The sequence below is a fragment of the Pelecanus crispus genome, chromosome 8 (assembly GCF_030463565.1).
Source record: "Pelecanus crispus isolate bPelCri1 chromosome 8, bPelCri1.pri, whole genome shotgun sequence".
NCBI lineage: Eukaryota > Metazoa > Chordata > Aves > Pelecaniformes > Pelecanidae > Pelecanus > Pelecanus crispus.
In genome coordinates this window covers 15,125,697-15,141,637 of record NC_134650.1, presented here as the reverse complement: position 1 = coordinate 15,141,637, position 15,941 = coordinate 15,125,697, and the positions used below count along the sequence as shown (strand labels likewise).

Here is a 15,941-nt window from a genome sequence, read left to right as displayed (position 1 = left end):
ACCGCTGTCCCGGGGGTGGGTGGGAAGCGGCGGCCGGGGCGGGGCGGGCGCATGCGCATGCGCGGGGCGGGCGGCTGACGGCCGACGGGCGGCTGACGGCTGACGGCTGACGGGCGGCCGGGGCGCGGCGGGAGCCGCTGGGTCGGTGCGGTGCGGGGCCGCCGTCGCCCATGTCGGCTCCTTTCGAGGAGCGGAGCGGGGTGGTGCCCTGCGGGACGCCCTGGGGCCGCTGGTACCAGACCTTGGAGGAGGTGTTCATCGAGGTGCAGGTGCCGCCGGGCACCCGGGCTAAGGACGTGCGCTGCAGCCTGGCGAGCCGGCACATCGCGCTCTCCGTGCGGGGCCAGGAGGTGCTGCAGGTAGCGGCCGCCGCGGCGCGGGGGCGCGGCCCGGGGGCGGGGGGCAGCGGGCGGCGCGGTGGGAGCCAGGGGACGGCGAGCAGCGCCGGGCGCGGGGGGCGGCGGGGCGCCGGTGCCTGCGGGGAGCTCCGCTGCCTCCCGAGGGGCTTAAAATACCCCTCTGCCCTGTTGCGCTTGGCTTTGGTTTTCTTCTTTAAATACCGAGATTCTGCTAAATTGAAAGTGCAACTCATTCGAAACAGTTTTAAAGACGACAGGAAAAATAAAGACGACAAATTCACGTGGATTTGCAGTCTTTTTTTGTAGTGATTTTTGAGTAGTGTCGTGGTTTAGCCCCAGCCGGCAGCTCAGCACCACGCAGCCGCTCGCTCACTGCCCCTGCCCCGGTGGGATGGGGGAGAGAATCGGAGGAGTGAGAGTGAGAAACACTCCTGGGTTGAGATAAGAACAGTTTAATAATTGAAATAAAATAAAATAATAATAATAACAATATAATAATAATAGTAATAATAATATACAAAGCAAGTGATGCACAATGCAATTGCTCACCACCCGCCGACCGATACCCAGACAGTTCCCGAGCAGCGATCGCTGCTCCCCGGCCAACCCCCCCCAGTTTATATACTGAGCATGATGTGACATGGTATGGAATAGCCCTTTGGGCAGTTTGGATCAACTATTCTGGCTGTGTCCCCTCCCAGCTTCTTGTGTGACTGGCAGAGCATGGGAAGCTGAAAAGTCCTTGACTAGCATAAGCAGTACTCAGCAACAACTAAAAACATCAGTGTGTTCTCAACATTCTTCTCCTAAATCCAAAACACAGCACTATGCCTGCTACTAGGAAGAAAATTAACTCTATCCCAGCCGAAACCAGGACAGGCAGTGTTTAAGTGCGTCGCTTCCGTCGCTGCTGAAAGCAAAACCAAACCAGATCAAAAGCAGATTTGCTTTCACACTGGTAGCGAACAATTCTTCGTAGCATAATGTATATATATTGCACCATAGCTGTACGTTACCCGTGGCAGAAACACTGGCATTTGCATGGCAAGTCTATTAAAAACGGACTGCTGGCTGAGAAATGCAAGCCCTTTCAATGAATTGAGATACTGAAACTGTGACAGGTATTTTTACTGTATTAAATGCCTCATTAAAAAAAAAAAAAGTTGTGTAACAGAAAACAATTCTTTGATTGTCTATGTGCAAGTCTATACTTATAGGGCCAGATCATCCTATTAATTTTCAGTAGGAAACAAGAAAGTAAGTTGGGAGTAAAACTTCACAATTCAGTATGAACTGGATACTGAATGGGTTTTCCTGTTTTGTAATATTGTACTTGTCTGTTGCAGGGTAAACTTTTTGACTCTACAATAACTGATGAAGGAACATGGACGTTGGGTAATAATAACTTACATCTGAAATGACATTATGAGGGCAGTAGAACTTCTCAAAATGTGCTGCAGAAGAGTTTACCTCCTTTTTTTTTTAATGGGAAGATTACTTGTACATAACTTTGTAAAAAAGACAATCATTATTGTCAGACTAAGGAACTGTGGTCGTACAAAAGTCTTAGAGATTAAGGTTAATGGAGAAATGCCGTATCTTGGAAGGCAGTAGTCAATGGATTACAAACAATTCCATATAGTGAGAAGTTTTTTGTAAACCCTCATTAAAGCTAGACAATTGTGGTACAGTTATATGGCCTGCACCTCTCCATAATAATTACTTTTCTTGTTTTTTCTCCTTTGCTTATGCCTTATATTTTTGGGATAAGTGACATTATGTGCATTATATTTTTGGGATGGGTGACAAAAGCTACAGTCTAAGAGAATCAAAAAGCACACTAAGGTACCTGCAGATGATGAACAAAAAAAACTTCTCTGATTGTTACATTGTAAATATTGTAAAGTGTTCAGAATATTTTGGGTTTTGGCAATCATGTTTCTGGACTGTGCCTCTCACTTAATGTTTTCCTATGATGCATTTTGTTTTCCATTCAGTATTTATTCTAAATACTGATTAATAATTTAGTAACTTAAACATGAAAACTAGAAGTGTAAACAAACATTGTAAAGTGAAGCCTACTCTTTTCCAGTATGCAAATAATCTTCAAAATACACTTTATAATGCTGTATTTATTCAATTAAGTAAACATCCTACATGTTAACTTTGAAATGTACTTTCAATGTATTGTCTACAGGTATACTGTCTGTGTTTAAATAAATTGATTATACCTCCATATGTTGCTAAAACTTAGTTCTGGCTTATATTGGTAATAAGTCTCTGTAAAGCCTGACCTCAAATTCTTCATTATTGCCTTAGCTGAGCTGTATATATTAATAGATTCAATCTTTTCTCTGTTGTGAACCTCTCTGAAAGGTTAGTTTATGCTTGCAACAGAAGTACCTATGAACTGTGTTTTAATCCTTTAAAACAGCTTCAGCGTTTTACAGGCCAGAAAGGGGATAGGTGGCTGTATAGGCTATCTTTGCTTCAGCCTTTCTGTTTCTTGTAAATGTTTATTTATTTATCAATAACCCTGTTGCACTGGCATTAAGAATTTAAATTACTTCACCAAAAAAATCCTGTGCTTGTTAATGGTGAATTCACCAAAACAACAGAAAAGTCTAGCACCTAGAACTGAGTTTAATGGTTGTTTTATGTGTCTGTTTTCATTCAACAGAAGACAGGAAGCTGATACGAATTGTTCTGATGAAGACAAATCGAGATGCTGGAAATTGTTGGACATCTCTGTTAGAAAATGAATATGCTGCTGATCCTTGGGTACAGGACCAGATGCAAAGGAAACTTACACTGGAGCGATTCCAAAGAGAGGCAAGTTAAAGGACCACAGTTACTCCTTATACTTTGTGTTTGCACACAGAGGTTATGGCTGTGAAAGCTAAGCAAAATTGTCCTGCTGTCCAGTGCCATGGAAGCATGTACTGTAGTTCAATATATATAGAACGCTCACGAGGCTTTATCAGTATACTTTCAAGAGGTTATGCTGTCTGTAGTCTGTCTGAAGGTTTTGTGAAAAGTTAAGATGAGTTTGGGGGGCAGGTATTGCTATTTTAGGGTTTGTTGCATAATATAACTTTCTACTTAATTTAGGCTACACACAATTTCTGTTATTATCTAGAACTATGACATAGCCATATTTCAACAAACTTCTAACACCAAGCTCTGTTGAATATGTTTGTTTATAACATCAGATGATACAGAATAGTTAGCTGGAAAATATTTTCCTTGCCCTTTTACTAAAATTGCTTAAATTGTTTTGGTACACCTTTAGCACGCAACTATTCCTATGCAAGTCTGCAGAATTGTAGAATTACAACTTATTATTTAACAGCTGAATCAGCACACTACATACTGCAACAAAGAACATAATTTTTATGAAACTTGTTATTCAGCATGGCAGGTACTTGTATTTTCAAATAGTAATTTCAAGGGACACCAGAAGCCAGAAATTTTTCTTAAACTTTCCTTATTATTTCTCTACTGGGAGACCTAACTGTTTGCCAAATTGAGAACAGCATTACAAAGTCATTTCAGCAGTCGGCAACCAAACTATGACAATTTAAGGTTTATCTGTTGATGTATTTTCCAAGAATTTCAGTGCCATGACAAATGGATGACAAGTTGATCATTACATGTCCTTGTTAGAATGGCAGAATACTAACAGAAACAGTTTTGTGCTTTTTGTTTGTTGTTTGTTTGTTTTTTAAAAACATTTTTAAGAATAATCTATCTGTTAAACTTTTCTCTTACCTCCATCAGAACCCTGGATTTGACTTCAGTGGGGCAGAAATTTCTGGAAATTACAGCAAAGGAGGACCAGACTTTTCTTGTCTTGAAAAGTAAACATTTTTTATCTGTGTTCCTTGAAAGGCATTACACACTACACTTAAAAATTGGAATCGTGTCACTGGTGAAGACTTCAGTGATCTCTTCAACGGACTGTTGTCAAGAATTATTTCAGTGAAGAGAAAGAAGATCTCTTCCAGTAGAACAAAGTGTTACCAGCTGATTTATAAGCTGCGATAACTTTCTAATACTAAGGGACAACCTACAGAGAAGGGTGTATGCAAAAAAGTAACGTCTTTAAGCAGAATGTTGGATTTGGCTTTTGTGGTGGTTTTGGGGTTTTTTTTTTAGAAACACCATAGTAAACTAGTCAGTTATAAATATACCACTTGTCTTCATGCAAGAATATCTTATTCACCATTGAAGAATAGACCTTATAAGCAAGATACTAAATATCTTAACTTGCAATAGGAAGGATATTACGATGGCCACAGTTACACTTTCCCTCTGTAGCAGCCCTCTGAGAACTCACAAATGTCATTCTAAACCAGTGGTTTAAATAAACTACTGCATCTTGCCTCAAATAAGCTTTTACAATCCACTGTGCTGTCAAATATAGCACTAGTGATTAATACTTGCTACCAGGTAAGCGATGCTAGAAAACTGAAAGGTCAGGTGAAAATCTGGATATAAATAATTTTATGTGTTAATGTAATACAGCCTTTCAGTATAAATATTTAAGATTTTGAAAGTAAGAGAATATAATGACTTTTGAAAGGAATAGGAAGTCCTTAAGTAGGAAATGGTATCTTGCATCTATTCATTACCGACATATAGCACAAGTTGTTGATAGCATATCTAAGAAGCTCTAGATTTTTGTAGATGAATTCAATAGCCACATTTTAAACTCAGCTATTGCTTGATATAATATTTTGTATGTGCCAATTATGTATCAGGAATTTTCTACTCATTGTTAAGGATATAGCTGAGAAGCACTCCAACCACAGGATTTTACAGGATGAATGCTGTATCAGACAGACTAACAGAGGAAGAAAACATGGTTGCCAAATCCTATACTTTCCGAACTCTGAAACTACTGCCTATCCTTCAGTCCTAAGCAGAAGTCTCACTGGAGATAAATTGCCAGCAGCTGTCCATCATACTGCTGAGCCTTATTTCTAAAATTGCATCGTTATTTCAGTTGGCATATGGCAAAAATTAAAGCAATAGTTGAGGAAGAATGCTTTCGTTTTAATATATCCAGTTGTTTCTTGTTGTACAAGCAAGCAGGCATTAATACTCCTGAAATAATTGAGTGTGCTCCTTCTACCCATGTCATCTTTACAGAATGTAAAGTAAGGCCAGGCACTGTGCTTGGGTTTTAGAGAACTTGCCTTACTATACAAAGGAAGGTAGTGTGGTATCAAATGCTGATTTATGGCTGTGAAGTTTTGTATCTTTACCATGATCCTAGTATAGAAGGTGGATGGTATAGTTCAGAAATGAATGAGACTACTGCAAAAGTAACTGAAGACAGAGGGAAGATAGAAAACAGTTAATGTTGCATCAAAACAGTGAAGTACTACCCAGTGAAATAGTATTTTTTTGCTACAGCAGTTGGTTTGCACAGGACAGTTGTGTACATCTTTTGCTTATAGCAGAAATTTAGAATGGCATCTGACAATTCAGTGCATGAACTTACATTTACTATATGCACTTTCAAAGCTAAACTTTATTCCCATACTTTCTGCTTCATGAAGTAGCATGAGAGTCATCCTACAGCTAAGTCCAAGGCTGATGCCAAGGGAAGAGGGCAACTGTGAAGTATGTATTCAGGCATCACGGCTCTGAATTATTTTGAGGAAAGGTTTGAACTACTTGGTTAGCTACTTCTGTCATCTGCTGTAGGTTACAGACCAATTTTGGAAAAATCTAGATGAAAATAAAAAGATATTGACTTTCCTTAATCAGTATCTACTCAGTTCTCAGTCTATACTTTAACAAATGGTGGTTGTATTCCATCTCACAGCAGTGTCACTGGGATTCAATCCCTTGTTTCTTAGACAAACAGTAACAGGTATTTGACAGATGCATAAATTTGGGTATGTAATACAGTATCCAGAGCAACCCACTCTATAGGAAACAATCCTGTGCCCTTATTCAGAGTGCTACTCTGCTATGTAAATGGGCGGAGGACAGTCTACTGGCATTTTTTCATGCATCTGGTTCAAGATCAGCACAGAGTAATGTCACAGCATTGCTCTCTATCAAAAGGACCATAGCTGCTCCGAGTCAGGCATGGAAATGTACAGCTAAACCCACACCTGGTCAAACTGGGATGCTCAGATCAGTGCAAAAACTCAAATCTCAGGATTAGAAATCTGAGTGCTGGATTCTCTTAAGCAAGCACCGTTCATGTATTTACTGCAATGTATAGAAACATGGTATGTATTATTAGATAAATAATGGAAGAGGGTTGAAGTCAAATTTGAACAGTCTAAGCTACTTAAGTCAGTCTTTTCAATCTTGATGCTTTCACATCTCAAAGGATTTAGAGTAATCGCAGGCCAAGTTGAAATAATTTTAATCAAGAACTTTTGAGTTTTTCCTGTTGGTTCTCCAGCCTTTCCCGTGCAGCCTCACCCTCTTTAAAAAAAAAAAGTCTCCATAATCTCTTACCTCCTGTCTGGAAGTTTTCCAGGTACTGTTCAGATATAAGTCACTTCATACACTTCCTACTAAGATGTAGGAAACACCGCTCATGGCGGCTGGTCACAAGCGGTGTTCCCCAGGGCTCTGTTTTGGGGCCAGCCTTGTTTAATATCTTTATCAATGATCTGGATGAGGGGATTGAGTGCACCCTCAGTAAGTTTGCAGACGACACCAAACTGGGTGGGAGTGTCGATCTGCTGGAGGGTAGGATGGCCCTGCAGAGGGACCTGGACAGGCTGGACTGATGGGCCAAGGCCAACTGTATGAGGTTTAACAAGGCCAAGTGCTGGGTCCTGCACTTGGGTCACAACAACCCCATGTAATGCTACAGGCTTGGGGAAGAGTGGCTGGAAAGCTGCCTGGCCAAAAAGGACCTGGGGGTGCTGGTTGACAGCCAGCTGAACATGAGCCAGCAGTGTGCCCAGGTGGCCAAGAAGGCCAACAGCATCCTGGCTTGTATCAGGAATAGTGTGGCCAGCAGGAGCAGGGAGGTGATTGTCCCCCTGTACTCGGCGCTGGTGGGGCTGCACCTGGAATACTGTGTCCAGTTTTGGGCCCCTCACTACAAGAAGGACATTGAGGTGCTGGAGCGTGTCCAGAGAAGGGCAACAAGGCTGGTGAAGGGTCTGGAGCACAGGCCTTATGGGGAGCGGCTGAGGGAACTGGGGTTGTTTAGCCTGGAGGAGAGGAGGCTGAGGGGAGACCTTATCGCTCTCTACAACTACCTGAAAGGAGGTTGTAGTGAGGTGGGTGTTGGTCTCTTCTCCCATGTAGTTAGCGATAGGACAAGAGGAAATGGGCTCAAGCTGCGCCAGGGGAGGTTTAGATTGGATATTAGGAAAAATTTCTTCAGAGAAAGGGTAGTCAAGCATTGGAACAGGCTGCCCAGAGAGGTGGTAGAGTCACCATCCCTGGAAGTGTTCAAAAAATGGGTAGATGTGGCACTTCGGGACATGGTTTAGTCTAGTCTACCCTTGATTGGTTTAGTGTGGACTTGGTAGTGTAGGTTAATGGTTGGACTGGATGATCTTAAAGGTCTTTTTTCTATGATTCTATGTTTGATAACAAACAGGAAAAAAGTTATTCAGTTAAGCACATTTCAATGTTTAATTGAAAGGTATATATCTTAATATTGAGACATGACATTTAGAATTGCACATTGCATCTTCTCCATCTCTCGCATTAGGCTGACCACAACTTTGTCCGCATCACTTGCTTTTCAGAGGCCAGCACAATGCAAAGATTGCACAGCCTAACATGTAATTGGGTTTTGCATCTGCCAGTGCTATCGCTCCCATGAGTTCATGAGAAGGCTTGATTTGTCCAGTATAGAGCTTTGGTATGAAGTCTTCTGTGAAAAGTGTAACTAGTTTGAGATATGCAAAGAGTAGCTTCCCCCTCAGCTACTACCATAAAGGGGAAAGGGTTGACTGGCTAACATCTAAGCCCGCACAATATTTAGAATATTCTGATCTCTCCTTCTCCACTAAGTCAGTTCATATGGCAATCAATTAGCTATTAACAGCCTATTGCTAACAGCCTCTGCTCCACAGTGACACAGAATTCAAGAGGTCATTAGCAACATTCCCCCAACACCTCTATTCATCTTACATACAATACATTATTATTCACTTCCTCGTTAGCACCAGAAGCATGATATGCCTCAAGTACTGATCCAGTCTTCAGAAAAAACAGTTGTATTTTATGAAGCTTACCCTTAGAGAGATCAGAGTTGAAGCAATCTTCAGTGTTTTTTCAACTAGATTGCTCCTACATACAAGCTAAGATGGGGCATTAGCCCTGCTCCTACTGTGCCTGTAAAAATGCACCTGTGTAGCCTCAGCATTTACCTCTTGTACAGTAAAACTTTGGAAAACTGATGTCAGATTTCAGGAAGGTGACCCAGTACTTTCCCTCAGCCTTCATTAGGTATCATGAAGTTGTTACACTCTATGAAATAATTCATAATCTCAGTAAACTACGCCTCTTACAAAATACTGAAGTTGCTGATGCTGTATTGATGACTACCTTTTACAAGGCAATGAAATAAGGTTTCTCTTTTCTCCTGCTCTAGCTACTTGACATGTTCAGTGGGTATCTCATAGCCTAGTTTTTAATGTGTGTCTACGGTAGAAGACCAGGGCCCTGCCCAGCAGGAACATGTGGACACATGACACTACCCAAACAGCATGTCAGGTGGACTGACAGGCATTTGCTATTGTCATCAATATTGAGCAGGATTAGCCTTGTTTGACAGAGACACTGCGGCACCATGCTAATGCACATGATGTTTTCCTAGCATCACATAACCTTTGGGAAGTGAACCAGATTTTTAAAATTAAATATGTAATTCAGCACCTGCAGTTTAGTAAACCAAGGTTAGACTATACAAGCTGCTCTACAAACTATATGGTGTTAAAATTCCTTTTATCAGTACTGCGGTATTTCACTGAACAGTAAACAGTCTAACAAATAAGACTGAAAATTGATACTGAATATTGTTGTAATCATCACGAAAAGAACGTATTTGCTCGAAGGATCTTCAGTCTGAAATGTTACATATTCTTTCCATGAGTTGAGTTCTTCATTATTAATATCATGTTTCAGACTTTGTTTCTCAAATATTCATGTGTCTGTCGACAAGGTCACAGGATGGTTCTCTCTGCATTTTATTGCACTCCTGTAAAAAAAAAAAATACCAGTCAACTGAAGGGCTTTCTGTAAGAGCCAAACAAAGCATCAGACTCAATATAGCAAGACAACGGCAAGACAGCTGCTACAGAAAATATGTAGCCTTTGGAATTAAAATCTAGACAAGGAAGTAGTTCACAATTTCTACAGAGTAAAAAAACCAGTAATATAACTGAATTACAGTTTTTAGACTTTACTAAACAGACAGTTACACAAGTAGAACTCTATAAAACTGTCTTCCTTTTAAGTGATTTAAGCAAATGATTACAAGAAACTCCTTCTAATAGGCAACTGTTTCTTCTTAGCTGATTCTTCTTAGGATAGGAGCAAGCCAAGTTTTTTCCTCTGCCTTTTTACCAGTTTTACTCCACATTTTAGTTTGAATGAGGTCCCAATGTCTGTAGAACACATTTCTGCTCCCACAGCACACCAGAGGATCAGTTCTTTCTCCAACGTTCATATATTAGGTTGCCACTTCTTTAGGTACAGCACTGGCTCAAGCATGAACAGGAGAACAGACCAGCCTCTATGACAGGCCTACTACGTTTATGTTACATGTCTTCCAAAGGTTACCTATATGGAACAAGAACCTTTGAGGTAATTAACAGCTAATTACTTCTACATTATCAGAAGTTGATTTCACAAGGAGTTACCTATTACGAGCTGGTCTCTGGAATTGTAGGAAGGTGTGTTATTCTGTAGTAGCTATGTTTAAGCTGCCGTGCTGTACGTCCAGACACAATCCATTTTAATTTCTGGACATTTGGTTTGGAACACTTGCTCGAGGAATACTCTGTAAGGCACTTTAACACCAGTTCCTTCCAGAAGGTCAAATCTCTGTTGCTTATCTAAATAGCAAGACAGAATCTCATATGTTAGTAACTCATTAAATCCTTATTTCATACACGTACTTTCAAGCTTCTTCACATAAGATAGGAAACCAAAGATCCCAAGCCAAATGGACACACACCATACCCCCCCCCACCCCCGGCCCCGAACAACCAAGCCACAAAAGAAATCAGTATGCCATGGGCCTCCCCCTTCCCCACTGTGTAGGCCCTTCCATGCATTTTTCTTCCTTCCTTCCCTGAAACTTTATCTATACATACCTTGGAATGTAACTGCAGGAATTCCAATGCCTCTGTCAACTCCATTAGTTTTTGTTCTTCTATTTCTAGTGCCATAATAGACAGTGCCAAGACAGAAGGCTGGAGAGAGAGAAAGCATTTTTAAGCACTGCTTTGTTAAGTTTCAGTAGTCTCATTGTCTTTGAGCTTTTAAGACATTTACCTTGGCTTTAGAAAACATGATTCTGCAGTGACATGCCTTAAGCTGGGTCTCAAGTCTCTCAAAATTAAGGTATTTTCTCCTATAATAAAAACAGATAAGTGAATGTAGAAGAACGCAAGCTTGATCAAGGCAGCACCACCCTGGGAATTCAGAGAAGCAGCGAGAATATTCATTATCTAAACAAAGGCCTCATTTGTCCCAGAAGTTCTAGGGTTACAGTCAAACAGGTGTTCAGTTTTGGCAGTCCTAATGCCAAAAATAATAAATCTTGTGTTACATTGGAGAGAGTTGCATTGTCAAAATAGGCTTACGAACAAGGAATTTTAATGTTTACTAGCAAAAGGAATCTCTTTCTAAGCCAGATTTTAAAATCTTTGCAATGAGGTAATACTGAGGGCAGCATAAACAGAGATCTATTATACCATCATTATTGAGCAAGTTTGGTTTTCGACTGGGAGGGCAATATTCTTTAGATCACTTTATGCAAACAACATTTAAAATTAAAATATTAAACTACAGATATTCACATTTATGATATTTACCAATAAAGGGGGAAAGTTTGTGGGTTTTTTAAGTATAGAAAGGCCAATTAAACTTGAGTAATTTCCCTGCTTACTTTTCTATATAGGCTTCCTGATCATATAAGTATTATTCAAAAGAAGTATTAGATATTTTACCTTTCACAGCTTAAATTCTCATGAATGAGTGAATGATATAGTTGTAGAAATTGGAAGGCTGTTGTAGCTTTGACTTTCCAAGACAGCTTCTCCAATACGATTTTCTCCATTCTCATCATATCAGAAACAGTGAACCTATACTGGCTTATTCGAATTAAGTCGGTGGCTAAGGGAACATTTCTCTCTTCTTCTGATGCCTTCACAGCCAAGTAGAAGCAGCTGAGTCCAACACAACCCAAATGTTTAGGCTGTACCTAAAGAAAAGTAAATTACTGTTACTTTCAAAGAGTTGCAAAGCCTTTGATCAGCCATTTCAACATGTAAGTGCCAAACCATATAGGCACCAGTGTATTTTAGGAAAAAATTATGGGGGGTAAGGGGAATTGTTCTGTTTTTTGAAGATCGAGAAATCAGTCTTTTGCCTGCTTATATTCTTATCTTTATTTAACTAAATGAGAAGACTGTTACACACTACAAGTTCTGCCTCATTCATCTAAAAGGCAAGATTGGAGAACAACATATTTTCATTGAGGTAAAACTGGTTTCTTAATAAGGTTCTATAATAGCCTAATCAGAAACTTTTAGGACTTAAAGCATTTGTACGTATTGGCTTACACAAAACAAAAAAATTGGCTTTTTTTACTCTTCTCTATATATATACACACACACATTCATATATACATACATATATATATAAAAAGTCACTTATTTTATTCCACAGGCACTACAGTCCCCATTTTTACTGCTTATTTTAGAATCAGAAGTCTTTCAAATAATCGTTTTCCTATCCACTCCATCTAACTTCTCATTTTGCTTTTAACACACAAGGAAAAAAAGCTTTTGTTCTTGACCAAATAGTATAGTGGCAATCCTGTCTTGTTGGACAATTAACAACAACCCAGGTACGCATGCCACTACCAGATTCTAAGTGGTGAACAGGATCAAGCCTCTTGATATACATGAGTTTACTGCTAGGTTGAAACAGCAGTAAAATAAGTAATTTAAGGTGCTCTTGTATACATACAATAGGCAAGACAATCTGTGTTGATCTAACCCATTAATATGGCCTGCATTTCCAAGCCTATCAGCATTCTCAAGTTGAAACTGATGCCTTCTTCCTTCTCTTCTCCAGAGGCAACAGCTTTCTTAACAATACTAAAACCTGAACAGGGAAAGCTATTTTTTAGCTCTTGTGCAATCAGTCTCTGGAAGGAGCTTAAGCTTTAGCCATCTTAAAACCACGACGTTCTAACTTATAATAGGAACAAGGTTGCAATGAGCAAAGCTAATGACTGAGAGCTTATGCTTTAAAAAGCCATACCTTCATTTTTGACAAGAATCTATCTAAGAAATTCACAGCTAGTGAAAACGTGTCTGTATGGAAGCCAAAGAATTGAGTTAAGCTGAGGAGATCTTTCACTTCAAAGTCTCGCAGTCTTGCAGTCATTCGGAGACCATTATCGTGAGCAGATTCGATTAGCCTCAGGCCAGAGGCCTTCGGCTGACATCTTAACTCCTGTTCCAACAGGGCTGTGAGCTGGTACAGCAGTTCCTGAGCTTCAGTAGTTACAAGCGTTTCAATCATCTGTAATGAGAAAAAAATCTAAGCGTATCAAACAGCTGAAAGGGCAAAACTTGAAAAGTTACAGTTGTCTCTAAAGCAAAGATAGAAACTTTCCTTTCTCCGTAGATACGTGGAGGACTTATTTCTGAGTCTAAGTACTTTTGCCAATTAGCAACACGTGTGGAACACTGGTAACAGATACACCCGGGCACTTACAGGTGGCATCAGCGCTCGGCCCGGTGACCAGCCGGTCACACAGCGTATGCAGGCAGCGAGGCTCCCCCTGTACAGAGCGAGCGGGGCCTGACCAGGCCTGTCAGCTAGGGTGGCTGCGTTCACCCTTCTACTCACCGTAACAACATTTTTCAACTCGAACCTCAGAGCTACACCGCCCACCTCGGGGACCGGGTGACACCACAGCTGTGCCAGCAACAGGCCACAGGGCTCCACAGCCGGGCCCACCGGAGCCCGGGTAACCCCACGCAAACGTGCCCGCAGCTGTGCCCGCCACAGCCCGCGCCCCGCAGAGAGCTCCCGCCGCGCCCCGCCACCCCGGGCCCAGCTGCGGCGGCGGGGCCCAGCGGGGCCGCGCACCGCGCAGGCGCCGCCTCCCCGGGACATGCCCGGGCCTGCCCTGCGCCGCCTCGGGCGCTTCGCTGGGCAGCAGCGACGGGCGGGCGACCTGCCGGCTCCGGCGGCGGGGCGGACGGGCCAGGCGCGGCGCAGAGGAGCCCAAATCCGCCGCCGGCGGGGCCCGGCCCCGTGCCCTTACCTTGTCCCTGTCGCTCCGCTCCCTTCTCTCGCGGGAAGGGCCCCGAACCGGTGTGAGCCGCAGCAGCGCCGAGGAGTCACTCTAATGCGCTGCCCGCTTCCTCGGGCACCAGCGACCACCGGGAGACCGCCATGGAGCCGCCGCCGCCCCGCAGACAGCCCGCCCGTCCCGCACTGCCCGTGGGCTCCGCTCCGACCGGCCCGGGCGGGCGAGGCTGAGGGGGTGATAGGCTTCCAGGCAGGCCAATCAGAGGGCGCGGATGGCGGGAAGGGGCGGAGCGCTGTCGCTAGGAGACCGCCAGGGCCGGCACGGTGGCGGCCTCTGGCGGCGGCGCCCCCGCACGGCGCTGCCCGCCACCTCCCAGCGCCGCCTCCCTCCCTCCCTCCCTCCCGCCTGAGTAAGGATTATTTTCTTTTCCTTTTTTAACACTTTCCAGTCCCTCCGAAATGTTTTTATGTGTTCATGGAAGGTCAAGACTAACAGAAGGACCCAATCAACCTCTTGCTTAAAACAGCCTGACTTGGCAAGCTTTTTTTGGGATTCAGGTGAAGATCTACAAATATCCCTGCATTCATCTTCCTCGTTTATGTTTGGTTGAGTGAAACAACCAATATTCTTTCTGCTCAAAAAACCTGACAGTAACAGGAGTTACTCAGGGTTGTGTTAAGGTGAATGCGTTGCCGGTGAAAGTTAATTCTAGTTTGTTGTAGGTATCAGGTCAGGTTGTGTATAAACTTTCTTTTTTTTGTTTGGGATAAGTAGTTAAGTTACAAGATCTGGAAGAGATATGGTGTTGTTGAAAAACACTTAAAATAGTGTTTAAAACTATTCCAGGAGCAGAAAATATTCCACTTCTGAACGGACTTTAGGCAAGTAAAGGGAGTTCCTTACCATAGAGGGCTTCTCTTCAGGGCATGCTCGAGGCCCAAGACATCTATTTAATAAATGTTCCATTATCTGTTATTTTATCAAAAGTGAACACCAGTTTCTTATAAAGGCTGAGAAATGGCTGAAGGAGGTATTTTGCAGACCTATAATGGATGCTATGTCTTTCAAATGGGTTAAAGGTGCTTAAGTACTTGCTTTCCTAAAACTGTTGAGGTGTTATTTCTATTTCAGTCTACAACTTTCAAGCTATTTTGTGATAATTATGAATTGGTTGAAGGGCTTAAAATTCTCCGAAGGAGTGAACTGACATTTTCTGTAATGCAAGGCCTGTAGGAAGGCAAACCTCTTCGCTATATTTGACATTCTGACTCCTCAAAGAAAATATATGTTGATATGTGACTAATGAGGTGATATGCAGCCCTAAACTTTTTTTACCGCTAAATATATAGATACTGAAGATACATGCATCTTGCAGATCAGAAGAAGTTCTCTGAATCTCGTAAGGGCTTGAAAGAGTTCAAATCCAGGTGGGTTTTATGGTTTTTGGAAATTCTCTTAGGAAGTCTAAGATTTCAGTACAGCCTTGGTGATAACTATCCTGAGAAGAATGCTTTTTTTTCAGTGAAGTCTATCAGCTCATCTGTTGTTCAGAAATCTTCCTGAAAGGAAGGCTGAATGATTTATTTAGCCTTTATGCAGCATTCCTGGCAACGCTTTTAGGTAGCTCTACTGATAGTCTATAACTGAACGCACAAGTCAAAGAAGTCATCCTATGTCCTCTGAGACAGTGTTTTTCTGTCTGTTTTCTGCTTATGAATGTGTTTATTTCGCACTTGCTGTAAGCATTATTTCTAAAGTGCTTTATGCCTTTTTTAAAAAATGGAGGGAGGGTGAGTTGCACTTTAAGTGGTGACAAATTGCAAACAGCCAACACCTGTTCCAGGCAGTATTTTACCCTCCCCTATAGTACAGAGTTTTCTTTCTAATACTTATAATGTTAGAGCTTGTCACATCTGCTAAGAGTAGAGGACAAGTTGAGTTTAAAGCCCTTTGGGGTAAAATTAGCATAATATTTGTGAGACAAAAAAAAAAAAGGCATGTATCTACTCACATGAGACAGTTTAGCTGACAGATGTGATAGATAATACTGCAATTGTTCAGAACAGGGTACTTTTGTCAGC

At 42.0% G+C, this 15,941-nt stretch overlaps 2 protein-coding genes across 4 annotated transcripts; one reads left to right on the top strand and one right to left on the bottom strand.

Annotated features, from left to right (window-relative positions):
• Positions 1 to 170: 170 nt before the first annotated feature.
• On the top strand, positions 171 to 5,515 carry NUDCD2 (NudC domain containing 2). The gene is made up of 4 exons (XM_075715466.1): positions 171 to 359; positions 1,706 to 1,754; positions 3,040 to 3,191; positions 4,140 to 5,515. The coding sequence occupies exons 1-4, from the start codon at positions 171 to 173 to the stop codon at positions 4,221 to 4,223; spliced, it is 474 nt and encodes a 157-aa protein (XP_075571581.1). The 3' UTR covers positions 4,224 to 5,515.
• Positions 5,516 to 8,505: 2,990 nt separating this feature from the next.
• On the bottom strand, positions 8,506 to 14,001 carry CCNG1 (cyclin G1). Of its 3 annotated transcripts, none has more exons than XM_075714879.1 (7): positions 13,873 to 14,001; positions 12,858 to 13,121; positions 11,537 to 11,790; positions 10,860 to 10,938; positions 10,679 to 10,777; positions 10,223 to 10,417; positions 8,506 to 9,558 (listed from the first exon to the last, which is right to left on the bottom strand). In XM_075714879.1, exons 2-6 carry the CDS (start codon positions 13,119 to 13,121, stop codon positions 10,226 to 10,228), a joined length of 888 nt encoding a protein of 295 aa, XP_075570994.1. In that variant the 5' UTR covers positions 13,873 to 14,001; the 3' UTR covers positions 8,506 to 9,558; positions 10,223 to 10,225. The 3 variants fall into 3 exon arrangements, with proteins under 3 accessions (XP_075570994.1, XP_075570996.1, XP_075570995.1); XM_075714881.1 differs by having other exon boundaries at positions 10,860 to 10,935; XM_075714880.1 differs by lacking the exon at positions 13,873 to 14,001 and adding an exon at positions 13,452 to 13,471.
• Between the last annotated feature and the right edge of the window lie 1,940 nt (positions 14,002 to 15,941).

Bases quoted from the DNA above. Each gene is read 5' to 3' on its own strand.
- NUDCD2 (XM_075715466.1), top strand. From the start codon at position 171: ATGTCGGCTCCTTTCGAGGAGCGGAGCGGGGTGGTGCCCTGCGGGACG. The intron at 360-1,705 runs GTAGCGGCCGCC...TGTCTGTTGCAG, and splicing joins GGGGCCAGGAGGTGCTGCAG to GGTAAACTTTTTGACTCTAC. The intron at 3,192-4,139 runs GCAAGTTAAAGG...TACCTCCATCAG, and splicing joins TGGAGCGATTCCAAAGAGAG to AACCCTGGATTTGACTTCAG.
- CCNG1 (XM_075714879.1), bottom strand. From the start codon at position 13,121: ATGATTGAAACGCTTGTAACTACTGAAGCTCAGGAACTGCTGTACCAG. The intron at 10,939-11,536 runs GTAAAATATCTA...TTTTTATTATAG, and splicing joins GAGAATTTAAGCTGTGAAAG to GAGAAAATACCTTAATTTTG. The intron at 10,418-10,678 runs GTATGTATAGAT...CTTGCTATTTAG, and splicing joins TCCTGCAGTTACATTCCAAG to ATAAGCAACAGAGATTTGAC.